Genomic DNA, 27,179 nt, shown 5'->3' with positions numbered 1-27,179 from the left:
CCTTGTCTCTAGCCTCCCACTCTCCAAATCCTTCCTCTATCCAGCTATCAAAATTACATTTATAAAAGTAAATGTAATAATTTCACTCCCTAATTTTCAATAGCTCCCTATAGAGTTCAAGATAGAATTCAAACTCTTCAGTTTTGAGTAAAAAGCCCTGTTATCTCCCCATGTTACTCTGCTCCTCCCTTGTATTCCATGTCCAACTGAATTTGAAAATGAAAGCTCTATGCTGTCCCAAGACCTTTCATAGTGAGCTTTCCAGCAATCACTTCCCCCAGAAAAACACCCATAGAATTCCCAGCCTCTCAATTCTGATCACCTATCTTGCCCTTCACATATACCTACAGCAACTCCTAAACTTCTTTGTACAAAATATATTCATTTTTGTCTATTTTCCCTTATAAACTGAGTTGCTTGAGTAAAGTGGCTATTACTTAGTAATCCTGGTATCTCTTGTACCTTGTATGGATGCCTGAAACTTTAGTAAATGTTCAGCAAATATTAATAGGTAATAGTGGCACAATATAAACTTTTCTGGTGAAGTTTTATCAATAGGCCAATAGCCATACTAGAAATCTGACATAAAATTCACTGGGAATTTTCTGATTACTTGGTAATATGAATACAATCTGGCCGGGCTGTAATCCCAGCACTTCGGGAGGCTGAGGAGGATGGATCACCTGAAGTCAGAAGTTTGAGACCAGTCTGGCCAACATGGTGAAACCCCGTCTCTACTACAAATACAAAATTAACTGGGCATGGTGGCACATGCCTGTAATCCCAGCTACTCAGGAGGCTGAGGTAGGAGAATTGCTTGAACCTGGGAGGTGGAAGTTGCAGTGAGCTGAGATCGCACCATTGCACTCCAGCCTGGGCAACAAGAAACTCCGTCTCAAAAAAAAAAAAAAAAAGAATACAATCCATTTAATACAAAATAAATCAGACTAGAATTGCAATAAGCAATCCATATGATCCGTTTCAAGATTCATCTCCTCACTTTGAAAGTGAAGCCGTTCACCATCACGGTTAGACGTTCCACCTTATTTCCCTAGAAGACAACCCTTACTTAAGGAGATCACCTTAAGCTAATGGCTCTTAGACCTGGAATCACTTGCGGAGATTTTTACACACAGGAACACTTCTATGTGTATATGTATTTATCAATATGTCTAGGCTTCATACCTGAAGACTTGAACTTATAATGTAACTGGTAAGGTATGGGTATCTGTATTTTTTTTTTTTTGAAATTCTGCAGATTTCACTGTGCACAGATTAAGATGCACTTATTTATTCATTTATTTTTGAGACAGAGTTTTTGCTCTGTTGCCCAGACTGGAGTGCAATGGCACGATCTCAGCTCACTGCTACCTCTGCCTACTGGGTTCAAGTGATTCTCCTGCCTCAGCCTCCCAAGTAGCTGGGATTACAGGTGCCTGCCACCATGCTTGGCTAATTTTTGTATTTTTAGTAGAGACGAGGTTTCACCATGTTGGCCAGGCTGGTCTTGAACTCTTAACCTCAGATGATCCTCCCACTTCGTCCTTCCAAAGTGCTAGGATTACAGGCGTAAGCCACCGTGCCCAGCCAGAAGCACGAATTCAAACAACAAAGTGCTTAATATTCCATTTTCACACTATGAAAACAAAGTTCAAAGTTTTAATAATATCTAAATGAACAGAGAATTGTAGAAGGCAAATTTCATTTTGTGTAGGAGGGTGCCTCCGAACATAAAAATGAAAAGTTAATGAAACACAACTTTTTGCAAGAATTACTTAGAAGTACTACGGAATACGAATATTTTGAATCACAGATTCGGTTCAGACCAAGTGTTGCAAACTACAGGTGTGCTCCACATTAAGACTACAAAACTAGAATGTGCAAAACAGAAAAACCAGACACTAGCAATTTAATCGCCTTATAAAGCAATGTTAACGACATCCCTTTCTTTACCGAAATGCCATTATAACTAAAATGACTGCTTTGTGAATTAAAACATGATAAGAATGCTTCACCTTCTATAAAGGTATTTTAAAATATAAAAGAAGGTGATGATATGATGAGAGCTATAAAGAGATTATCTTAACTATATCAAGAAAATGTAGGCCAGGAGTGGTGGCTCGCGTCTGTAATCCCAGCACTTTGGGAGGCCGAGGCGGGTGGATCACTTGTGGTCAGGAGTTTGAGACTAGCCTGGCCAGCATGGCAAAACCCCGTCTCTACTAAAAACACAAAAATTAGCTGGGCGTGGTGGCAGGCGCCTGTAATCCCAGCTAATCGGGTGGCTGAAGCAGGAGAATCCCTTGAACCCGGGAGGCAGAGGTTGCAGAGAGCCGAGATCTCACCACTGCACTCCAGCCTGGGCAACACAGCGAGACTCTCTCTCATTAAAAAAAAAAAAAAAGTATACATTTTCTAATCTCTCAAATAGACTCCTTCAGCTTGGATTGCATGGGGTGACAATACAGGAGGGTTGGGGGAGTAGGCTATGAAGCTGACTAGGAAGATCAAAAAGAAAGAAATAGAAAACATATTAGAGCACAGGAAAAGCACAATGTACTGATTTAGAATGCAGACTGGAGGAGGAGACTACAAATTGGGCCCAAGAACAAGAGAGAAAGGAAAGTCAAACATTAGAAATCCTAGTGGCAAAAACAGACATCTGAGAAGTAGATGAAAGCAAATGGTTGTCAAAACAGCATTCTTTGATGAACTATTCCTCCTACCCTCATCTTGTTATATTTGAAGGGCAGAGGATGTTAATTTGGAATCGACCCAATATCCACTAGGAAAAGGTGCCAGATTCTAGTGATGAGTTATGTTCTTTTTTCTTTTTTTGGGACAGTCTCGCTCTGTCGCCCGGGCTGGAGTGCAGTGGCGTGATCTCTGCTCAATACAAGCTCCACCTCCCGGGTTCACGCCATTCTCCTGCCTCAGCCTCCCGAGTAGCTGGGACTACAGGCGCCCGCCACCACGCCCGGCTAATTTTTTATATTTTTAGTAGAGACGGGGTTTCACCGTGTTAGCCAGGATGGTCTCGATCTCCTGACCACATGATCCACCCGCCTCGGCCTCCCAAAGTGCTGGGATCACAGGTGTGAGCCACCACGCCCGGCCAATGAGTTATGTTCTAAATGTTACTCACAATAAACACTAGACCTGCTTCTGCCAGATACCAAACAGTCCCATCCCCTTGTCCCCAGGGTATGGTACCCTCCCCAAGTTCTAAACTTTACTTTATTTACCTTTCACCGACTTGGCATTTGTTCATGCCTCTCCAATTTATAAATTTTGAATCCTTTTTTTTTTTTCTCCAAGACGGAGTTTTGCCCTATCACGCAGGCTGGAGTGCAGTGGCGCAATCTCGGCTCACTGCAACCTCCGCCTCCCAGGTTCAAGCAATTCTCCTACCTCAGCCTCCCAAGTAGCCAGGATTACAGGCATGCGCCATTGCGCCCAGCTAATTTTGTATTTTTAGTAGAGACGGGGTTTCTCCATGCTGGTCAGGCTGGTCTCCAACTCCCGACCTCCGGTGATTCACCTGCCTCGGCCTGCCAAAGTGCTAGCATTACAGGCATAAGCCACTGCGCCCGGTCCTAAATTTTGAATTGTTGATTCTCTATAGTAGATCCTTAACATTCTGGAATTTGTTATACACCACTTAGAATCATAGAGAAAAGGCTAGGCGTGGTGGCTCATGCCTATCTGCTTTGGGAGGCCGAGACAGGAGGATCGCTTGAGCCCAGGAGTTTGGGGCTGCAGTAGGCTATGATCATGCCACTGCACTCCAGCCTGGGAGACAGAGTGAGAGAGAGGGAGGGAGAAAGGAAGGAAGGAAAGAGTCATAGGGTAAAACATAAAGCAAGGGCTCTCATTTTTTACTAAATAGACCAACACAGAATTCCTCATGTAGGTAAAGAAGGGTAGGGGGACAGTGGAAGTGGAATGTAGTAAGATATAAAATTTAGAATGAATAATTTACTCCTGGATTTGCCACTAAAGGATAGAACCTCTAGATGAGAGAAACAATATAAGCTTCCCTAAAAAGCTCTTTAGCTTAAAAAACAAAAACAAAATTCAACTTACCATTCTGATTTATTTATTTATTTATTTTTTGGAGACAGAGTCTTGCTCTGTTGCCCAGGCTGGAGTCCAGTGGGGCAATCTCAGCTCACTGCAACCTCTGCCTCCCAGGTTCAAGTGATTCTCCTGCCTCAGCCTCCCGAGTAGCTGGGACTACAGGTGCACACCACCATGCCCAGCTCATTTTTGTATTTTTTTAAAGTAGAGACAGGGTTTCACCATGATGGCGAGGCTGGTCTTGAACTCCTGACCTTGTGATCCGCCTACCTCAGCCTCCCAAAGTATTGAGATTACAGGCAGGAGCCACCACGCCCGTCCATCATTCCTCTTTAAAAGTAGACACCACACACACACACATACACAAATGCCCTACCCCCAAAAGGAATAACTCAATGTCATCTGTGTCAATTTAGCTACCTGTTTACAGAAACACCTAGTTCACCAATACTATTGGAGTGAAAACCAGTATGTTCATTTTTTAACTGTCTTTTTTTTAATATAACAGTGATTGGTTGGAAAATATTTCAGTAGTACATTCGGAAAATGTAAAACTGAAACAATTAGCCTCAATTAATTTAAGAGCACTTTAGTTAAACACACACAAATACTAATATCTGCAATTTACTTTGAAATGCATCAAAATACAAGATATGCTGATGAATGGAATGATAAATAAATGGCTAGGTATGTGATAAAACTGCTATCGTGTTCCTAGTAGAATCAAGATGGTGAGTATATGAGTAGTCATTGTGAAATTCAACTGTCCTGTACGTTTGAGAATTTTCATTACAAAAAAAAGAAAAAAATCTAGAATAACCCCCCTGCCCAAAATAGAGAGCTCCTTGTATCACACACACACACACACACACACACACACACACACACCCTCAAAAACTTACCTCCCAATTTAACTCTAGTGAAAAGAGGAAACTAAAAAACAAATAGTTCAGAAAGTAAAAACTCTGGGCCAGGAGCCGTGGCTCACGCCTGTAATCACAGCACTTTGGGAGTCTCAGGCAGGCAGATAGCTTGAGCTCAGGAACTTGAGACCGGCCTGGGCAACACGGTGAAACCCCATCTTTACCAAAAACACGAAAAAATTAACTGGGCCTGGTGGCATGTGCCCTGTATTCCCAATTACTTGGGGGACTGAGGCGGGAGGATGGCTTGAGCCCAAGAGATCGAGGCTGCAGTGAGTGGAGATCCCCCCACTGCACTCCAGCCTGGAGGACAAAGTGAAACCCTGTTTCACAAAAAGTAAAAAAAAAGAAAGTAAAAACTCCGAAGAGTTACACAATAAACTGACACAGCAGGCTATATATGACTAAATACATTCTAAAAAAAAAAAAATCAATTAACACACTTGTATGTAAAAATTTAAATCACAAATACGATAGGCATGTATTTAATAAAATTTCATGTAGTGAGATTATTTCATAAGGAAAAGGAAATAAGAAATTTGACTATATACATGTTAAAATCTTTGTTGGGTAAAAATAAATTTAAAAGGCAATGAAAATCTGGGAAAAAATTTTACAGTATCTGTTACCCAAAAGTTGTTACAAGTGAGGGAAGCAGGGTGATACAACAGAAGTATGGTGATCCTAGAATCTGCTACAAGTGAATATAATGATGAACAAGTGAATATAATGTATGTGTGCAAAAGGCACACATACAAGCAACCCAGATCAGAAATACAATGGCCAATAAGCACATTTTTTAAAAATGTCAAGTGTTATTGATAAAAGAAATTTAAATAAGGTTTTTTTTTTGGTTGTTGTTCATCAAAGTGGCAAAACTGTCCAGATTGGGTGGCTCATGCCTGTAACCCCACCACTTTGGGATGCTGAGACAGGAAAACTGCTAGAGCCCAGGAGTTTGAGACCAGCCTAGGCAACAAAATGAGACCTTGTCTCTATAAAAAAATAAAAAACCTTGGCCAGTGCGGTGGCTCACGCCTGTAATCCCAGCACTTTGGGAGGCCAAGGTGAGCGGATCACGAGGTCAGGAGTTCAAGACCAGCCTGACCAACATGGTGAAACCCCGTCTCTACTAAAAATACAAAAATTAGCCAGGTGTGGTGGTGTGTGCCTGTAATTCCAGCTACTGAGGAGGCTGAAGCAGAAGAATTGCTTGAACCCGCGAGGCAGAGGTTGCAGTGAGCCGAGATCTCGCCACTGCAATCCAGCCTGGGCGACAGAGCAAGACTCCATCTCAAGAAAACAAAACAAACAAACAAAAAACAAAAAACAAAACAAAAAAACACAAAAAAGAAAAGAAAACAAAAAAACTTAGATGGGCATGGCAGCCCATGCCTACAGTCCCAGCTACCTGGGAGACTGAGTGGAGAGGATCCCTTGAGCCCAGGAGGTAAAGGCTGCAGCAAGCCATGAACACACCACTCCACTCTAGCCTGGGTAACAGAGCAGGACCTCGTCTCAAAAAAAAAAGAAAAAAGAAAGCAAATTTTAAAAAAGATATGTAATATTCAGCACTGATGAAGGGGTGAAGAAACACACAGTTTCATATGCCAGTGGTAGAAGAATAAACTGATATAAACTGGAGGGGGTAATTTTATTAAAAAGTTAGAAAAGGTTTAATTAGTAGAATTCTGCATTTGTATCTGCATTGTATTTTAAGCATAATTTGTTGAAATCAAAGAAAAACATTGATTTGCACAGAAATTCAGAGTTAGAAATGTCCATTACAGTGTTGTTTACTTTTTTTTTTTTTTTTTTTGAGACAGAGTCTCGCTCTGCCACCCAGGCTGGAGTGCAGTGGAGCAATCTCAGCTCACTACAACATCTGCCTCCTGGATTAAAGCGATTCTCCTGCCTCAGCCTCCCGAGTAGCTGGGATTACAGGTGTGCACCACCACGCCCAGCTAATTTTTGTATTTTTAGTAGAGACAGGGTTTCCCCATGTTGGCCAGGCTGGTCTTGAACTCCTGACCTCAAGTGATCTGCCGGCTTCGGCCTCCCAAAGTGCTGGGATTACAGGCATAAGCCACCGGGCCCGGCCTGTTGTTTACAATTTTAAAAATACATTTAATTTTCATAAATTGTGTGTAAGTAGATTACATGTTTGAGAAGACAGATTCTATGCCACATTAAAAGTTAGAGCCAGAAAGTTTAACTTCATGATAAAATGTTACCAAATTAAACCAGAATAGACAAGAATACATAACAGGGTTACTGGCTAGTGGGATTATGATAGTACTTAATGGTAGAAAATCTTGTTTTCTAAATTTTCTGCCATGTATTAGGATTAGATTTGTAATATAAAAAATAAAATGGCCTTCAATTTGCAATGCATTATATGCATTTTTTATCCAAGGAGAAGTATTTAATGACCAGCCATAGCAAATCATATTATATAAGGTCTGCAAGATACCTACGTATTGTGAAGTTATAGTCCTATTGCCTCAAAAAGCTTACCACAAAAAGTCCTGTATTTGCGATGTTCCTTTTTCACCAAAATAAGTATTTTGCACTTTACCCCTATTATCATCAAGCAGACTCATTTCCCCCACCCTCCTGTTTCCTCAAATCAGTTTCTAGCTGGCTGCCTAGAGTTCAAAACCCCTAACCAGTCCCTAAGCTTTGAATTTGCACTTTTTCTATTCCATGTAACATGTGACAAACCATTACTCAGTTGAACACTTTCCAGAAAAAAGTCAGTTAAAAGAAGACAGTCTTCCTGGCTGGCCTAGGGAAAAAAAAAGTAAGGAAGCCTTTTAACTTGCTTACTTTTCTACCTCAATTCTCTTTATTTAGACACTGTTTAGAATTAAAGGATGAGTTTAGGATTGGGAAAAAAAGCTATTATCTCAAAGCCTGGTTGTTCTTTTCTTTCTTTTTTGAGATGGAGTCTCACCCTGTTGCCCAGGCTGGAGTGCAGTGACGTGATCTTGGCTCACTGCAATCTCCATCTCCTGGGCTCAAGCAATTCTCCTTCCTCAGCCTCCTGAGTAGCTGGGATTACAGGCCTGCGCCACCACGCCTGGCTAATTTTTGTATTTTTAGTAGAGATGGGGTTTCACCATGTTGGCCAGGCTGGTCTCGAACTCCTGACCTCAGGTGATCCACCCGCTTCGGCCTCCCAAAGTGCTGGGACTACAGGCGTGAGCCACTGCGCTTGCCCTGGTTGTTCTTATCCTCTTTCTAGCATCAAGCCCTTTTCTCTACCCTCAAGAATATTATAAAATGATGTGCGAAACTGCCTATCGGGATAGAATGCATAGGAAGTAAACAACTATTCCTACAGACTCAAAATGAAAAATATTTTTATTTGCCAACATAGTTCTTCAAATCTAACACTATCAAGTTGGTACCACACTTGGGGCAATAAGGGAAGGAGACCCCTACCTGCAATTATACCTTTCATTTGGTTTTTACATCTACCTCATTTGGCTACCACAATAAACCTCTGAGGTAGCTGGACTATCACTAGCTTCCTGATAAATTCTTCCTATGAAACAGCATCGCTTCTCCTGTTCAAACATCAGAGGCAGCAGCAGCTGCCATACTCATCCACGTAGGAAACAGCATTGGCCTCTTTATGAGTAAAACTTTGTTCAGGGCTTTAGATTTAGTAGTTGCCAGGGGAGAATAACTGTGAACATTCATGTTGATAAACCAGATTTAAAAAAGGAAATTGCTTTCTCAGAGACCATTCAGAAAGAAAGAGGATACTGCCTGATTTCTTATGAAGTATTTAGGTGATTAAAGGTGATACAGGGGACTGATCACTCCTTATCTCTAAAAATACTTCCTTTACTTGGCTTGTGGGACAACACACTCTTCAGTTTCCTCACACCCCACTGTCCACTTTTCAATCCTCCTCGATGGCGCCTTCTCTTTTGTTCAGCTTTCCATGTGGAAAGTACCAATTCTCAATTCTTGGATCTCTTCTCAGTCTAACTCCCTAGCCAAGAGATCCCTTTAAGTCTACTGGTGATGCTTAACATTTAACTATCTTCAGTCCAAACCTCTCCTCTGAATGCTTGACTTACATATCTAACTGCCTACCTGATGTGTCCACTTGGGCGTTTAACAGACATTTCAAACTTAACATATCCAAAACATTTGACTCTCTAAAGCCAGAAACTAGTAACTTTCACTATTGCCACTACTGTCGCTCTAGTCTAAGCCATTAATGTCTCTTAAACCAGATCATTCCAATCACTTCCTAGCTTATCTCATGGTTCCCAGTGTTTTAAAGAATTCCCAGAGCCATTCTTTAAAAATATAACCCAATTTTCTGGCTTTGCTCAAAATCCTCCAATGAATGCTCATAGCACTTAAGATCAATGAATAAAATCTCTATGCAACCTCATTTCCTCCTATAAGCACCTTTTCCTCACTCACCTTCAGCCACAGTGTTCTCCAAATTCACTTCTCCCATTCCTGCCTCAGAACCACCGCACCTGAGTAGAATATTCTCCACTCAGATACCTACAAGGCTTGCTTCCTTACCTAATGCAAGTTCTCTGCTAAATGTCGCCTCAGAAAGAGGGATTCCCTAACCACTCTAAGATAGTTCTCAAGGTGTAGCATAGTGGATAAAGAGGCTATTTTTTTGTGGCATAGAGGGGACACAAAATATATATTTATATTTGCTTGAGGTGAAGAAAAATTCATGGCCAGGCGTGGTGGTTCATGCCTGTAATACTAGAACTTTGGGAGGCTGAGGAAAGAGGATCACTTAAGCTCAGGAATTCAAGACCAGCCTTGGCAACATAGTGAGACCTCATCTCTACAAAAAATTAGCTGGGCATGGTGGCGCACACTTGTAGTCCCAGCTACTCAACAGGCTGAGGTGGGAGTATTGCTTAAGCCCAGCAGGTCGAGGCTGCAATGAGCTGGGATCCTGCCCCTGTACCCCATCCTGGGCGACAGAACAAGACTCTGTCTCAAAATAAATAAATAAATAAATAAATAAATAAAGTTCACTGAAGAATACATAAGAAATAATAAAAATAGCTACTTACTGGATTGGCAAAAGTGGTAACTCAGCAGATAAGATGTAGGGTGAAAAGGTTTTTCATATTATTTCTTTTCAAAATATTATTTGAAAACTACCTGAATGAACACTTGAAAATAAATTTAAAATAGCAGTCCTCCATCACTGTCTCTTTACCTTGATTAATTTTTCTTCATAGCATCTATCCTTACTTGACTTTACATCATAAAAGAATTAACCATATCCTCCATTATATTGTAAACTTCATCTAAGTCCGTTACTACTGGAGGATATAATGGTTTTCTCTTTAATTTAAAAAACAAAGCAAGGTCAGGCGCCATGGCTCACACCTGTAATCCCAGCACTTTCGGAGGCCTAGGCAGTGGATCATGAGGTCAGGAGATCAAGATCATCCTGGCCAACATGGTGAAACCCTGTCTTTACTAAAATACAAAAAATTAGCCGGGCGTGCCTGTAGTCCCAGCTACTCGGGAGGCCAAGGCAGGGGAATAGCTTGAATCCAGGAGGCGGACGTTGTAGTAAGCCAAGACTGAGCCACTGCACTCCAGCCTGGTGAGAGAGCAAGACTCTGTCTCAAAAAAACAAAAACAAAAACAAACAAAAAGGCCCTAAAAACAAACAAACAAACAAAAACCCATCCGAATGGTTTTCATTATTTTTGTGTCACCTTTCCTCCCAGCATCTTTTATTTATGTAACATTCATTCTATTTATAAATGTGCATGGCTTCGTCCTTGGCTATATTAAGTATATGGCCAGGATGGAGACATAAGAGTTTGGCTTGTTGAATTTATAAATGTCAAAAAGCCAGGAAGGAAAGCTAATCCCTTGGATGACAGAATCATGATTCAAGAAGATCTCAAGTTTTAACTATAGCTACGTTCACGGAGATGAAATTTAATAGGGGGCAATGGTAAAATACTGGTTTAAAAACATCATCTGTGTGTTTATACACAATGGGAGAAATCTAGCTAAGTGTAAAAATGTTGATTTATGTTGACTACATCAGTGGTTTCCAGACCAATTTTTCAGAAAACAAATTAAGAATCAACATAAGGCTGCCAACTTTTTATTGGTTAATCAGGAACACTAAAATAAAACAAAACCCCATGACCAACCCCATGATCAAAAGAAACTTAACACCTATCATTACTTAATAGGTGTTACTAACACTATCATTTAATAAAGGCCATTTATGAACATTAGAAAAGGAGAACAAAATCTCAAAAAATAATACCTTGAATTACATAAATATAACTTGAAAAGCCATGTAACATTTCTCTCTCTCTCTCTGTTTTTTGCTTTGAATTAGCAGAGATGACTGTTGTTAAAGAGTTGATACAATTTTAGACTTTAAACACAAGTGTATGGCTTGAAATAAGGAAAGGGACAATTTCACTGCACTTTGCATTCAGACCATAACTGCAGAATTAAATATGGAAACAAGATCAGAACACAAAGAATAGCACTGACAAAACTGACTGAATCCAGCTGAGAGATGTGAGGGATGGCAAAGGAAACCATATGAAGTTGGAGGTGTCGTAACATTTAGACAAGAGAAAATCTAGCTAATATATTGAGAAAAACCTTACTTCATCTTACTCCTGAAGACTGAATTGCAACCAATGGGAAGAAGTTATATAGTAAAAGCAGCTACTAGCTCAATTTAAGTGAGATCTTCCTATTACACTTTTTGGAAGTTAAACAGGCTTTCCTATGCCCAGGGAAGGGTTTGTGGAGAAGTTGGACCCAATAACATCTCAGAGATATTAGTAGTGGGTGATACATTGTATGAGCTGACTTCTAAAGTTCCCTTGAATTCTAAAATTTTATGAACCAGAGTAAGGAAATAAGTGGTACCCTTTAACTTACTACAAAAGATGAGTAGAAAGAATTTTGGCTTTAGCCAAAAAGACAAAGGTTCAATTATAGGCCCTATCACTTAGGAATGTGTAATGCAGAGGCAAAGTTATTCACTAACTCTATGCTTCAAATTTTTTCAATGTGTAAGAATAATACCTTAATTTAGAAGTTTGTTGCATAAATTAAATACACACACACCACACACACATAAACTTCCTGGCACCTAGGAAATGTTCAAAATTTGGTAGGTATTATTCAACGATTCAATAAATATTGTGTTTCAAAGGGTAATATTTTCTATGTCATTTATTACTTAGATATACTTAAAAAATGACTTGTTCTCTGCTATGTGTCATTTGTTTTTCAGACCTCAACAATGCATGCTTGGGATTCTTTTCCACTTCTATACTTTGTGCAATTCCTGTTTGTATGTAAGTAGATTTTATGAGGTTTTCTTTAACTTTGCTTTTGCTGTTTTGTTTTTCCACCTTTATTTGATATAAAAGTGGGCTTTAACAGCAACACACATTGGCTATGTCACTGGCTTTGGCTAAAACATTTCTGCTAAACTGGACAATATATCCAGTTTAATCAACCACACTACCAGACAGATGTTTTTTATCTCTCACAATGGCTAACTCACTGCTGAACACTCCTTTATGAAATTTTTGAGTAAGTAAATCAAAACCTAGGGTATCTGATTAGAAATTTTGGTTATTAATGAAATAAAGATATTTCTTCCCATCAAAAGTATCCCATTTCTTAATGAAACAGATCAACACTGAATGCTCCAGTCAATACTATCTACTCACCAAGCATTCTTCAAATGGCATGTAACTGCTCTTTTGTTATACTTCCAGAATAATTTGCAACTGTACAGATACTTTAGTTAGCAATTAAATATCAGGTTGTCTGTCAGATACTTAGTTGAAGAGTACACTGCTTAACATCCCAGTGTTTGGGACAGATAAGAAAGAAAAGTCTTTACCTATTAATTAGTATAGAAAAAATATTTTTCAGGAATACAATTTTGTGGAATAAAAAATATTTTGACAAAAAAGCTTAAGCATATACAATATTTAGTACTAGATGAGCATTATCTAATTGCAATCAGATACAATAATAAAACTAGTTCTTTTTTTCAGTAGATAAAAAGGAACAAGAAACTGATACTTAGAACAAATCAAATAAATCACGAAGCACAGAATTTTAAAAAGTACCATAACAGCATTAATATGCAGAATGTATGCTAAGGTTTACAGTATAAATTTCACTATTCTAATGTTAAAATAGGGAACAGGCAGATTATTTCCATACAAAATAATCTCAGAACACAATGAAATTTACTAGTAAAATACATTTAAAGCATGATTGAATATAATCCCACATACTGAAATTTAGTTACAGATTTTTAAAGTTGAAATTTAAGATAAATAATAAATCCTTTAAAGAAGTCTATTAAAATGCAAGGTAAAATTAAACGATTAAAATTATAAGGGAAGAAAAAAGCACTTTATGGCAAAATCAACCCAATAAAAAACATAACGTTAATATATCTTAAAATGTAAATTCTAGTTTAAGTTAAAAGTAATCACTAATAACTCATTAGTGATTACAACTCATTAACTGTGGCAAAATAAACATCATAGGTTCTTGTTATGCGGAAATTTTATTTTTAACACAGCCTATAGAGTTGATCATCATACTATTATAAAATACTATTGATTTTCAAGAAATAATATTAAAACCTACCGTTAAGTAGCTACCATTAGGTAGTAGGGAAAACACTGCAACACTTCGTTTTTATGAAAAGCACATGTTAGGACATCTTTCCTCATGTAGTAAGTTACTTTATAAAAGTAAAGGTCCATTTCAGGAGGATTACTACTTTTACATCACAAAGGCAAGAACTAGATTAATCACGGTGAGAATCAAGTTCAGTGATAGTCACAGCCTACTCAAGGAGCACATAGAGAAGCTTTCTATACATTTTCATAAGGTAAAAGGGCTAGGGGGACACAGGAAAGATCACTCTGCAGAATGGACCTTGAGTTTCGTTTGGCTCTGCCTTCGATTAACTGTCTGGCTTGGGCAGACAAGTCAGTTAACTTTCTGAGTTTTAGTGTCTTCCTCTGTCAAGTGCACTTGGGCTCTTCCGTGTTATCTACAAAGCTAGGAAGAGCTAAAGGCAGCCCTAGTTTTACTTTTTAAAAAATAATGACAGAAAAATACATAAGTTGCTATTCATCAGTGTACTGTTTCCAGAGCTGAATTCCTAAGTCTCTGAAGCATACCCAGTTAGGGTTATACCAGTGAAGATCCAGATACTATAGTCACAATGTCACTCTCTCCTCTCCCATTATTCCTTCACCTGCTCCTCCCCATCCTGCTTTATTCTCTCTTCTGGTGTGTTTTAAGAAGCAACGCCAGCAAACGGCTGCATACATTGTAAGCTTAAGGATTAAATCATTTTAAAATATGCATTTTCAATCAAATGTATCATCTGCTTCGCCAAATTCCTCCCAAATGGCTGAATTTTCATTAAGAGAATAAAAATGAGTTAACAACTTCGGTAACAGAAATGTACTGGGCCAGTTGTTTTGTTTGTTTTACTTGCTTAAAAAATAAACGGAAAGATGTATCCATTCCCTCAGGAACATAAATGCATTACCCGCCCAATGAAAAAACAATTCTGCTTGTTCATTTCCCTGACACAACAGCTTCGTTGTCAGGCCCTCTCTAGCCCAGGCTCCAACGTCACCTAGTAATTTTATATTGATCACCTTGGCAGTGCTTGGACTCCAGCAGGCATAGTCCCTGTCTTCCTTACATTCCTCAAAATAAATAAATAAATAAATAAATAAAACTCTACGAAACACCACCGAACAGAGATTCTGTGACTTAGTATACAAATCCCACGTCTTCCCGCCCTGTGTTAGGCAGCTGCAAATGTTATTTTTTCATCGCTTGCATAAAATGGAAGCGAAACGTACCAAAACCCTATATCTGAATCCTAGGACAATGAAGCCGACAGGAAGCCACTCTCTCCTCCCCCGGGTTTACTACAGAGCCAGAGCCTCCACGGGGTGCAATCGCCAGGCAGGGTGCATGACACCGCGTCTTCCACGCCCTCCCAACGCGTCCAAAAGGCTGCTCGCCTGACCTCGCCAACCGTCTCACACCCCAAAACCAACCACACAAAAGGGATCGGCCCGGGGAGCTGCTCCAATGGGGGAAAAATCCCTTCCCCAGCGGCAGCGCAGCCATTCCCTCCAATGCTCCGCCCGCACCCCTCCCAAACTGCTACGGCGGAGGGGGGAGGGCTGCACAAAGCCAGTCGAAAGCTGAAAATGATTCAATGCACTTAGGGGATGCGGAGGCGGCAGCAAGGGGCTCGGGGAAGCCGGGGGGCCGCAGGACTGGAGCTCCGGGGGGCGGCGGGTGGGGGATGGGAAGGGTGGTCCCGTCAAGCCCCGGGTCCCAGGCGGGCAGAGGGTGGGGGTGGCGGCGCCGCGCGGAGCATCCGGGAAGCGCCCCCTTCGCGGTCCAGCCCCGCACCCCCGCCCCGCGGCGGGCGGCGCCCGAGTCCTCGCCGCAAACCCGAGGAGCAGGATGTGGAAAAGCAGCCGCGGCGGTGGCTGCGGCTGCGGCGCCTACACCGAGCAGCCGATCGCATCACTTACCCCTTACCGTGGAGAGAGGGACCGGACGGGGGAGGCGGGGCGCGTCGCGTCCCGTGAGTCTCTCGCACGCCGTCCTCCCCCCACCTCGTCGTCGTCGTCGTCGCCGCTGTTGTCGTCGCTGCCGCTGCGGTCGAGCTCCGGGGCCCTCAGCTCCGCTGGGCAATAACGTTATTCCACACACGCCCCACACATAGCGGTAACGGCAAAGAGCGACTGCCTAGTGCGCAGGCGCCTCGGGAAAGGGCGAGGAGCCGGACCCTATCCCCTTCTGCCCAGTTCCAACGATCCCTTACTGCGCAGGCGCCAGACACAGACAATGAAAAGGGGTTGTGCGAGGGTCTCACCCACACGCTTTTCCAGCTTGCCCACTGCGCAGGCGTGTCCCGAAAGACCAGCTTGAACAATGAAGAGGACCTCGGCGTTAGGTGGGACCGCAACCAGCAAGGACTACAGTTCCCAGCGGGCAGAGCGCCAACTCCAAGTGAAGGTCCGGTTGCTGGGCATGCTAGGAGTCGTAGTGTCGGCCGCCTTTACAATCTAGGCTGTTTGGAAGATTTAGAGCTTCTATTTCTTGAAGATTTATTCGACCGTTTTAAAAAATCTCGCAACTGAAGCAGGGTTCAGAGTTTACTATCTGCGTCCTTGAGTAGCCTAGGGATCAACTGCTGCATATTAGCAAATTTCGAAGCGTCAAGGCCTTCAGTGAGCCCTTTCTGTCATTTGGGTGGTCCAGGCAGCTGAAGAGTGGGATGGAGGCGGGACTAAACCAGGCTGGGCTGGAGGAAAAGGGCGGGGCCTGCAAGCCTGTCTCTTGGCAGCAGGCTCTGGCAGCCAAACCGTCCAAGCTAGCGCCTGGAGCGCAGTGGTTTCTGGGAATTGTAGTGTAACTGGAAGGCTCTGAGGATTGTCGAGCTTGCAGGTTCTGAACGTGAGGACTACAACTCCCGACGTGCAAAGCGAGGGCCAGTGGGTGGGAAGAGCCCCCAAGAGCTCTGTGCGGGATTCTAGGCTCCCCTGTGACAGCCGCGGCAGGAAGCAGGCGGGCGCTCCCCGGCCACAGGCCTGTTGTTCTCGGAAGGGAGAAAGCTGGACATTTCCCCACGTAACTCCCAGCTCTGGGCCTAGAGTGTGTGCATGGCGAAGTCCCCGGAGAACTCTACCCTGGAGGAGATTCTGGGGCAGTATCAACGGAGTCTCCGGGGTGAGTTGCTCCAAACCTCTGTCCCTAGCCCCGAGGTGCCCAGGGCCTAGTGGGCGGGAGCAGACCAGGTGCGTTTCCTAACACCTGGGTTCTGCCCCGTCCACGCTACAGAGGAGCAAGATGGATGTTGCTGTGGTCTTGAGGAGGATGAAATAGTTTGATTTAGTTTTTACAGTTAAGCAACGATGTTTCCTCAGATTCCCGTAGTTACCTGAATCAACTCCTTGATCTTAACTTGGCATCTTTCTCAACCGGCGACAGCAGAAACTCTTGGATAGCTCTATGCCATTTTTGTTCAGTTCCCATACGTTGCTATTTAATCCAATAAAAGTCTGATTCACAGTTTTTACACATTTAAATTATGGCACAGTGGATTGAATGTGATTTATGGGATCAGTGGGGGGAAACACTAATAATTATTTTAATCACAAGAGCCCCCTTTTAATTGATCTAGGCTATTTACATATAGTAAATCATCTGCAGCTTACACCAATCGTGTGAATATTTTACACATGGGGAAAGCGAAGCTCAGAGAGGTTGAATTACAGGCCAGAGCCCACACAGCTGGTTAGTTGCAGAGCCAGGTATTATCAGGCTTGCCTTCAAAGCCTATGTTTGTATTTACTAATCAAGCCATAATTACTATTATCAAAACCTTATTAATTTAGATTTTCTTACCACATTACCATATGAGCAAGTATCTGTACAAATAATGTCTGTATTTATTTTCCTTTAAACTCTGTTGGACTTAATGTCTGTACTTTTAGATGGCGCTGTCAACTTGGACAGCATATATAACATCTAGAAATTTCGATTCTGTTATAATGGAAGTTATGGAATTGTCCATAGAGTTATTGTGGGGAGCAAATGAAATAATCCCCATAAAGCAGTGATTTTAAGACTTCTTAAAATGTTTACCTATAGTAAGAAATAAATTTTATATGGGACATATGTGTACATATAAACTAAAAGTTTCACTGAAGAATTTTTATTCTACTAAATGTAATAAACTCTGCTTTCTATTCTGTTGCATTTTCATAAGCCTCTAGGTCATGACTGTTTGCGACATTGAGAATAGTAAGTTATGAAGCACGTGTTGTTTTGCATAATATGCCTACTATGTGTCAGTGCCTCCTACTATGTGTTAAGCATACTAGGTGCTAGGCATGCAGTAAGGAACAAGACAAAGTTCCTATCCCCATGGAGCTTCTGGATTAGTTGGGGAGAAAGACAAAAAAAAAAAATAATTATAGATTACTATGATAGAAAGTAAGGGTAAAGATCAGTGCTTACTAGACAAGCACTCATTAAATGTTAATTGTTATTTATACTTGTTACTTAAAGCAAAGTGAAGGTTTTTCAATATTAGAAAGTTTATCTTCTCATGACTCTAGATTTTATAAGGGTTACTATGTATTGTTACATCTGTCAATTGTGTTAACAAACTGTCGACATTCTCAGTATTCAAACTGCAGGAGTAAAAAAATCGGTTTTAATGAACACCTTCCTCAACCTACTGATGTTTCAAGAGCTGTTAGATACAAAATAAGCACTTCTAATTTTTCATTTGGAAGCAAGAAAAATACTGTGCACAATGATATGAGTAATTGTAATTTTTAAGATTGGCAAAAATTTTTTGTTTTCATTGAAAGTTTTTCCTGATTCTTCTCTTCCTTTGACCTTATTTTAAGTCTTTATATAATTGTTGGAGGCTGTTTAACATTAGGCATTTTGACGCAGGCTGTTTAACATTAGGCATTTTGACGCAGTAAAGGGGTTCATTTTAAATTAATGTTATAGTAATATGTTTAATACTAGTGGTACTGCTTTCAATAATTACAGAATGAAGGGTTTTCATTTAAGGATAATACATTTTAAAATTAGTTTGAAATAAAATTTAAATTTAGTGTGATAACAATATAAGGTAGTGGAAACATTTCACCAAGAGCAAATACGAAGGATAGAAAAAGTTAAACAACTTAAAAAAAAATGTATTCATAATTTTAACAGTGAATCAAGAAATGTAACCTGAAATGTTTATGGGTTTTTCAGGACATATCATTTATTTAGTAGCACTTTTATTTTTGTATGTTAGCTTATATAACAGCTTCTGGAAGGAAACAAAACAGAATTAACTCTGAACTTAAGTACAGTCAGAAGTTCTTCACAAATATAAATTGCTATTTTTGAGTAGTATAATTTATTTATTTAGAGATGGAGTCTCACTCTGTCATCCAGGCTGGAATGCAGTGGTGCCATCTCGGCTCACTGCAGCCTCTGCCTCCTGGGTTCAAGCAACTCTCCGGCCTCAGCCTCCCAAGTAGCTGGGATTACAGGCACGCGCCACCATGCCCGGCTAATTTTTGTATTTTTAGTAGAGACTGGGTTTCGCCATGTTGGTCAGGCTGCTCTAGAACTCCTGACCTCAAGTGATCCGCCCACTTCAGCCTCCCAAAGTCTGGGGTTATAGGCGTGAGCCACCGCGCCCGGCTGATAATTCCCTTTAAAGTAAAGTATTCTGTTCCTTAATAAACAATGCTGGAGTTATGTGGAAATTCCTTATTTTGAGTGTGCCTAATAATTTAAGAATTGTATTACTATGTAGTAAGATAAAATGCAGTTTAAAGTTCTATGTCTTATTTTGTTTTGGTTTTGTTGGTTTGTTTGGTTTTGTCTACCCACCATTACTTCCCCAAATGCCTTGCGTAGTTTATGATTAATGGAAGCCTAATAAACAGTCTTGGTCTTTCCTCACCGGTTTTTCCTCTAGCTTGTAAATAACTGCACATGTAGTCACTACTAATATCCCTTCATTGATATTCAGCCAGGAAGTGGCCGCATAAAAATGCAAAATGCTTTCCCTATTTTCCGTGATCGTACTTTCATTTTAAAAAGATCTTTTCCTGGGGCCGGGCGTGGTGGCTCACGCCTGTAATCCCAGCACTTTGGGAGGCTGAGGCGGGCGGATCACGAGGTCAGGAGATCGAGACCAGCCTGGCTAACACGGTGAAACCCCGTCTGTACTAAAAAAAAAATACAAAAAACTAGCCGGGTGTGGTGGTGGGCGCCTGTAGCGCCAGCTACTCGGGAGGCTGAGGCAGGAGAATAGCGTGAACCCGGGAGGCGGAGCTTACAGTGAGCCTAGATCGCGCCACTGCACTCCAGCCTGGGCGACAGAGCGAGACTCCGTCTCAAAAAACAACAAAAACAAAAACAAAAAAAAAATTTCCTTATTTCTTTAATGTTGGTACTATTATGGTATATCAAAATTTGAAGTTCTAATGTGAAAACTGAGTCAGCATTTACTTTCTTGTTTTTAAAATGAGGTTGGGCGCGGTGGCTCACGCCTGTAATCCCAGCACTTTGGGAGGCCGAGGCGGGTGGATCACCTGACGTCTGGAGTTCGAGAACAGCCTGAGCAATATGGAGAAACCCTGTCTCTACTAAAAATACAAAATGAGCCAGGCGTGGTGGCAGGCGCGTGTAACCCCAGCTACTTGGGAGGCTGAGGCAGGAGAATTGCTTGAGCCTGGGAGGCGCAGGTTGCGGTGGGCGGAGGTTGCAGTGTGCTGAGATCGCGCCACTGCACTCCAGCCTGGGTAACAAGAGTGAAATCCTATCTCCAAAACAAACAAACAAAAAAAGATATTTTCCTCATTTCTTTAATTTTGGTACTGTTATGGTATATCAATAATTTGAAGTTGTAATGCGAAAACTGAGTCAGCGTTTACTTTCTTGCTTTTAAAATGAGATCCTTGCCTCATTTTGACCCTGATGATCTTGGAGCAGCTCCACATTCACCTTTCATCCATTCCCTTACACTTTTCAGTGGATTTGCTGTTTGACTTCTCTAAAGATATCTCTTGCTTTGGGTCGCCTATGCCCTTTTACAAGAAATTGGAGACATTTAATGATTCTTCTTCAAAACGAGAGTTCTGGCAGAAAAACCGGAAGGCTTTGTTGCCCCCACAGATCTGTTGTATTATTCCTACATAGTAAATGGTCTGAAAGTTTCCAGTGTGGTTAAAAGTGTATATATCCTGGGTATCCTGGGAACCACAGAATTTAATCTAGAACTGGAAGTGATTTGGGAGGTCTCTTGGCAGTAAGGTTAGGTGTTCATTTACTCTATGGGTAGTTATAATTCAACAACCACAGAATGGCCGAGAACTACATTTGTAAGTGGGCAAGATAGCACATGCCCCTTCTCTAAATTCAATACATCGTTGTATAAAGCCAAGAGGTATGAAATGAACTATTTCATAGCCAAGAAAGGGTGAAAAAAGCCAGAATTACAGGCAATCCAGGCCCTATTTTAAGTACTGCACACTTGAGTGTAAGGGGATATCAGAAAGGAGAAAAATTGCTAGAAATGCAGTATCTTAGCCTTAATAACAGAATCATGTCTCATCTCTTGCTGCAGCGTTGGGAATAGATAACAATTTTATCAACAACACCTGTATACATGACTCACCTATTCACCTCATTCCTAGCCACCTTTGGTTGGGTGAGTATAAGGAAAAATGAAACAAACTTCTTGTATGACAGGAACTCATGATTTTCTATATACATTTTGCATTCTGGTTTTACCTTTTTCTGTCAACATTTTGGTGTTTCAGCCTTTAGATGAACTTATGGGAAGAGTGTGGTGGGGTCAGAGGAGAGAATGTGGAGCTGGGAGCCAGGTCACTGCACTTACTTTTGCTTTGCTGACAACCATCTGGGTAACCTTAGGCAAGTGAAACACACTGTTCTTGGATTCCCGTTTCCTCAACTGTAAAACGAAAAGTTTGGACTGGATGTGAGAATTATTGCCTTTAGGTGCCAAGCAAATGATCAAAAGGTATGATGGAGTCAGTGGAAGACATTAAGGGAAATGATGAGGCTTATGGCCAAATTGGGCAGTTTCTGCTTTTTCTAAAAACATTTCAATTTCTTCCTTGCTCCCTCCCTCTTTGCTTCCTTTTTTTTCTTCTCTCTTTTTCCCTCTTTTCCTCCCTCTTTTCTTCCAAGAAGGAAGCCAAGCAAAACACACCCAGAGCCTGATTCCCCTTTAGACACCACTCTCTGACCCTTTGATCATTAATGTTCCTTCCATCAGCACTTGTTTGGACCAGATGAATGATAAGGGCTATGTTTTTGTCTTATGGAAATGCGAGTAAGGAGTTGAACCAGGTACACAGAAAGTGAGAGGATGAATATGAGAAGAAAATATATAATCTCAGGGATGGGCCTTGTCTTTACGAATTGATGTAGTTCAAGAAAACCAAAGATAAGGCTGACTTTCTACGTTTTGCTTGTATATGATTAGCACATCTATCCAAATCCTGCAAAGTGGCTCACAATTGTAGAAGGGCTGTGTTAGTCTTACTAGCCAACAATTTGGTCAGTGTATTAGCCAGCAGTGATATCATCTGGCTGTCTTAAGAAAACATATGTGTAACTCAAATAAGTATTCCTGTTTTCTTATAAAACTTATATTTCTTTTTTGCTTTTCTCAAATATTTTCTGGATTTTTAAATATTGTTTGCCATATGCACTATATAGGAATATACACACATAAACATGAGGGGTTTTTTGCCGATAAAATTCAAATTATACATATTCATCTTTTGTTTTATATATTCATGTGGCTTTTCTTTTTCTTTCTTTTTTTTTTTAATCTCAGCTCACTGCAACTTCCACCTCCCAGGTTTAAGCGATTCTCCTGCCTCAGCCTCCCGAGTAGCTGGGTTACAGGCACGTGCCAACACACCTGGCTAATTTTGTATTTTTAGTAGAGACGGGGTTTCTCCATATTGGTCAGGCTGGTCTCAAACTCCCAACCTCAGGTGATCTGCCCGCCTTGGCCTCCCAAAGTGCTGGGATTACAGGCATGAGCCACGGTGCCCGACTTTTTTTTTTCTTTTGAGACAGGGTCTTATTCTTTTGCCCAGGCTGGAGTGCAGTGATGTGATCTTGGCTCACTGCAACTTCTGCCTCCTGAGTTCAAGCGATTCTCCTGCCTCAGCCTCCCGAGTAGCTGTGATTACAGGTGCCACCACCACGCCCGGCTAATTTTTTTATTTTTAGTAGAGGCAGGGTTTCACCATGTTGCCCAGACTGGTCTCGAACTCCTGGCCTCAAGTGATCCACCTGCCTTGGCCTCCCAAAGTGCTGGGATTACAGGCATGAGCCATTGTGCCTGGCCTCATGTGGCTCTTCTTAGTGCCTTTAACTTTTATGATCTTTTATTTTACTAGAACTTAAAAGTACAATCTCAATTTTTCTTTCCTACTACTGATGAGATAAAATTGGCAAAAGACAGGATTTAGCAACCAGAAAAGAAATGAGTGTTCTACAAGTAAATAGTCATCCCTGGAATAATCTAAATCAAAGCTATGTTTCAGTGTTAGGAGATTGTAGGGGTACTTTTTCATGTTCTTTGTCAGAAATAGGTATAGAGTAAGTTTTTTTCAAACTATTGAGATACTGAGAGTAATAATATTCTCTCCTGGGATGTTTAAGGACTTATGGTCTGATCACATTGCCAGTTTGTGCTAAGATTTTCACCATTTTACTTGATGATAACTCTTCTCAGAGTCCAAAAGTAGACAACGTAGCTAGAAATGCCCTTGTGCACTGGCTGAAGCAATCCTGATGATGGTGGAACTTCATCAAAGCCCACTGGATACTTAAAGGGATGGCCTTAGGGCAAATATTGCTTTTAGGCCCTGAAACAAAATGAAGCTAAATATGAATTCTGAGCTCTTGCTTCTGATAGATATAACACCTGTTCCTGACACCTGGATCAGATGTGTCCCATCATGGCACTGTCGGTCTCAGGCTGTGTCCTCCCCACCAGCACTCCTGTGGCAGAATAGCTCACTGTCACGCTCATTTTCCATCAAGAGGCGGCAACACTTACAATGTAATGTGGTCAGAGTGATAGCAAGTCTCCCCTCAACACTGAAAACTCTTGTTTTATTGATCTCGTTTTATTGACTTGAAAACTGTCTTGTTTTATTGATTTTTTTTTTATTGTCACAATTAGGGGTGGAGATGAGTGCTGCTGGCCTCTAGTAGGCAGATGCCAGGGATGCTATTAAACTGGCACAACACAGCCCCTTCCAAAAGAGAATTATCAGGTCCAAACTGTCAATAGTGCTGAGGTTGAGAAATCACGATCTAGAAGTACAGGCTTTGCTTGTAGCCCTTGCTCTGCAAGAATCCTACTTTACAGTAATTACAAGTAAGGATATACAGATTGTATTTGCTGGTGATTTTACCTATGTTCTTTGCCAGCCTGGCTAGGTTTACTTCTTTTATCAGTGGAAAGTGACAGGTGCATCAGTCCTCTCCGTTGATGCCAAAGAAATACCAGGTGTATCCCTCAGAATGCATATAGCCAATCTCCTGGATTTGCCAACACCCACATATCTTTAATGGTCTTCCAGACATTGCTTTCTTAAGATGTTTACATTCTTTATCAGATTATCTTTTACTCCTGGCGCCAACCACTTTAGCATGTTTTCAGTTATTAGAGTCTTAGGATAGTATTTTCTTTGAGATTCAAACAAAAAAGTATTCTACATAGTACTTGTAATCTCTTTCACAATTGTAATTGCCTTTCACAAAGCCGACATTGTCTGATTTTTTGATTCTGCTGTTTATATCTTGGTAGTGTTACCTGTTGGTCCCCTAGTAAACAGTGACAGCAATCTTCTGAACCAGGCTGAGGCCCAGTCAAGTGTAGATAGACATGTATTTCTTATCTCACTGTGGTTTCATTTTTCTGCATGTCTGCCCTAATCAAAGCTTGTGCTGGGAGCTGCAGTGCATCTCATATCTCGGCCTCGGGAGGAATGGTTCATTGCATATTCTCTCAGAGACAGCTGGGCGCTTTGCAGGGAGTGGTCCCCCTCCCTGTCACCAGGGCAATTCTCTTTCACATCTCCCAGGACAGATGGAGAATGAAGAAATTAATAATTCATAGTGTGTATTTAAGTGGTGATTCTTCCTAGACTGAGACATACTTGCATTTTGTTCAAAAACATCTTGATGAAGACAGGCCCAGTGGTGACCTAAGAGTTAGAACATAGGAAGTAGGGAAACTCTTACTAAGAAAATGGACAATACAGGCCAGGCAGGGTGGCTCACGCCTGTAATCCCAGCACTTTGGGAGGCTGAGGCGGACGGATCACCTGAGGTCGAGGGTTTGAGACCAGCCTGACCAACATGGAGAAACCCTGTCTCTACCAAAAATACAAAATTACCCGGGTGTGGTGGTGCATGCCTGTAATCCCAGCTACTCAGGAGGCTGAGGCAGGAGAATCGCTTGAACCTGGGAGGCGGAGGTTGCAGTGAGCCGAGATTGCACCATTGCACTCCAGCCTGGGCAACAAGAGCGAAAACTCCATCTCAAAAAAAAAAAGAAGAAAGGAAATGGACAAGACAGACTGAAATTAGCCAGCAGCCATTAGCTCAGGTACCTTTTAAGTGCTCATTGTACTGATTGATGTTTGGATAGTGCATTAGCAGAAATATTATCTACTTGCACTTACGTTCATGTGATCTGTAGGACTCAGGGGTCCTGTTTGTGTCTGTAGTCATAGTTAAGTTTATAGTCAGTTCCTGGTTGGTGCTGGGGAAAAGAAATCAGGATGCATTCATTGTGAAATACCCTTACTGTCCTCTCAGGAGAGAAGAGGAAATGAGTGTGTTCTTTCTCTTGGTTAGAAACAGATAAAGCTGTGTCCCATTAGCAGTTGGATAGGAAACGGTAACTGGAACCTTCTGTCTAATCTGGTTTCCTTAAATGTAAGGAGCAGATAACTGCATCTGGGGAGTAGTGCTCTTAATAAGGATTATGGGGGCTTCAGTTGCAATGGCTCCAGTTGAAGAGCCATGGGATTTCATCTGTCCTGAATCATCTGAGTGTTATTCTTCTTCACATTAACTGTGTTTATCTGTTATAGTATATAATTATGCTGCTTTGTTATGTATTTGAAAAGCACTTAGCATGTTTTGAAATGTAGCGTTGAAATGACTTTAAAATGTCAACTCTGTAGTTTTAGTTTTAGGGCACAGTTCTTGCAAATTCCTGCTTTTCCTCTCTGACCCTAGTAACTCTGAAATCAGTAGTTGCAAACAAACAAACCCTAAAGCCTTGTGTGTCACTTTTCTTTGGGATAGTTGTTGAATTCAATAGCTCATTATTTCACGTAATATTATGTTCATAGTGCAATTTAACATGTAGTCTTTGAATGTTATAAATTCTAAAAGATTAAACAAGAACATTAGAAAAGGAATGAAAAGTGCTCTTAAAATCCTGCCCTAGGCCGGGCACGGTGGCTCACTCCTGTAATCCCAGCACTTTGGGAGGCCAAGGCGGGTGGATCACCTGAGGTTAGGAGTTTGAGACCAGCCTGGCCAACACGGTGAAACCCCGTCTCTACTAAAAATACAAAAATTAGGTGGGTGTGGTGGCACATGCCTGTAATCCCAGCTACTCGGGAGGCTGAGGCAGGAAAAATGCTTGAACCTGGGAGGCGGAGGTTGCAGTGAGCCAAGATCGCACCATTGCACTCCAGCCTGGGGACAACAGGGAGACTTCGTCTCCAAAAAAAAAAAAAAAATCCTGCCTTTCTTGTAATCTGATGAAAGAACTCTGCCTACAGAGGCTTTTAACTATGCAAATTCTTTCCATATTTTTTTTCTTTTTCCTAATATAGTTTATTAGCTTTTACTCAGACTAGGTATAAATAAATAATTATCCCTTGCCTTAGAGGTGAAGTCATTTGAAAGCTCCATGGAATACATTTCTTCTTTGAAAACGCAACAAAAATTTTTTATTGTAAATTGACAATTTATAATTGTATAAATTTATGGATTACAAAGTGATGTCATAAATTGTGGATACAATGTGGAATAATTAAATAAAGCTAGTTAACATATCCAATATTTCCAATACATTTCTGTGATGAGAACATCAATTTTGAAATGTGTAATACTCCATTATTAAGTATATGCACCACACTGTACAATAGAACTCAAAAAAAGTATAAAACATATTCTTCCTGTCTGAGATTTTGTACCCTTTGACCATCACTGAATTTTTTTTTCTTTTTCTTTTTTTGTTTTATGAGACAGTCTCACTCTGTCACCCAGCCTGGAATGCAGTGGTGTGATCTCGGCTCACTGCAACCTCCGCCCCCCGGCTTCAAGCAACTCTGTTGCCTCAGCCTCCCCAGCAGCCAGGACCACAGGCACACAACACCACAACCTGCCAACCTTTTTTGTATTTTTAGTACAGATGGGGTTTTGTCACGTTGTTCAGGCTGGTCTTGAACTCTTGACCTCAGGTGATCCACCCACCTTAGCCTC

The 27,179-nt window shown here is 41.2% G+C and overlaps 2 protein-coding genes across 48 annotated transcripts in view; one reads left to right on the top strand and one right to left on the bottom strand.

Annotated features, from left to right (window-relative positions):
• CEP170 (centrosomal protein 170) overlaps window positions 1–16,500 on the bottom strand; it is a 130,432-nt gene extending 113,932 nt beyond the window's left edge. For 15 of the 26 annotated variants that reach the window (XM_055095420.2, XM_055095476.2, XM_055095510.2 and 12 more), the window contains exon 1: window positions 15,614–16,055. The gene's annotated coding sequence lies outside the window, so the exon portion shown is untranslated. The other 11 variants (XM_055095680.2, XM_063593370.1, XM_055095872.2 and 8 more) reach the window with 6 other exon arrangements.
• SDCCAG8 (SHH signaling and ciliogenesis regulator SDCCAG8) overlaps window positions 15,833–27,179 on the top strand; it is a 262,973-nt gene continuing 251,626 nt past the window's right edge. For 5 of the 22 annotated variants that reach the window (XM_063593717.1, XM_063593561.1, XM_063593745.1 and 2 more), the window contains exon 1: window positions 15,833–16,100. In XM_063593717.1, coding sequence (XP_063449787.1) covers window positions 16,017–16,100 — 84 coding nt within the window. In that variant the 5' untranslated portion in view covers window positions 15,833–16,016. Of the gene's footprint in view, window positions 16,101–16,493; window positions 16,815–27,179 lie in introns of those variants that run through there. The other 17 variants (XM_055096229.2, XM_063593645.1, XM_003808001.6 and 14 more) reach the window with 7 other exon arrangements.

The sequence above is a fragment of the Pan paniscus genome, chromosome 1 (assembly GCF_029289425.2).
Source record: "Pan paniscus chromosome 1, NHGRI_mPanPan1-v2.0_pri, whole genome shotgun sequence".
Taxonomy (NCBI): domain Eukaryota; kingdom Metazoa; phylum Chordata; class Mammalia; order Primates; family Hominidae; genus Pan; species Pan paniscus.
Note: the sequence above shows the minus strand (reverse complement) of the source record. Positions and strands in the feature narration are given on the sequence as shown.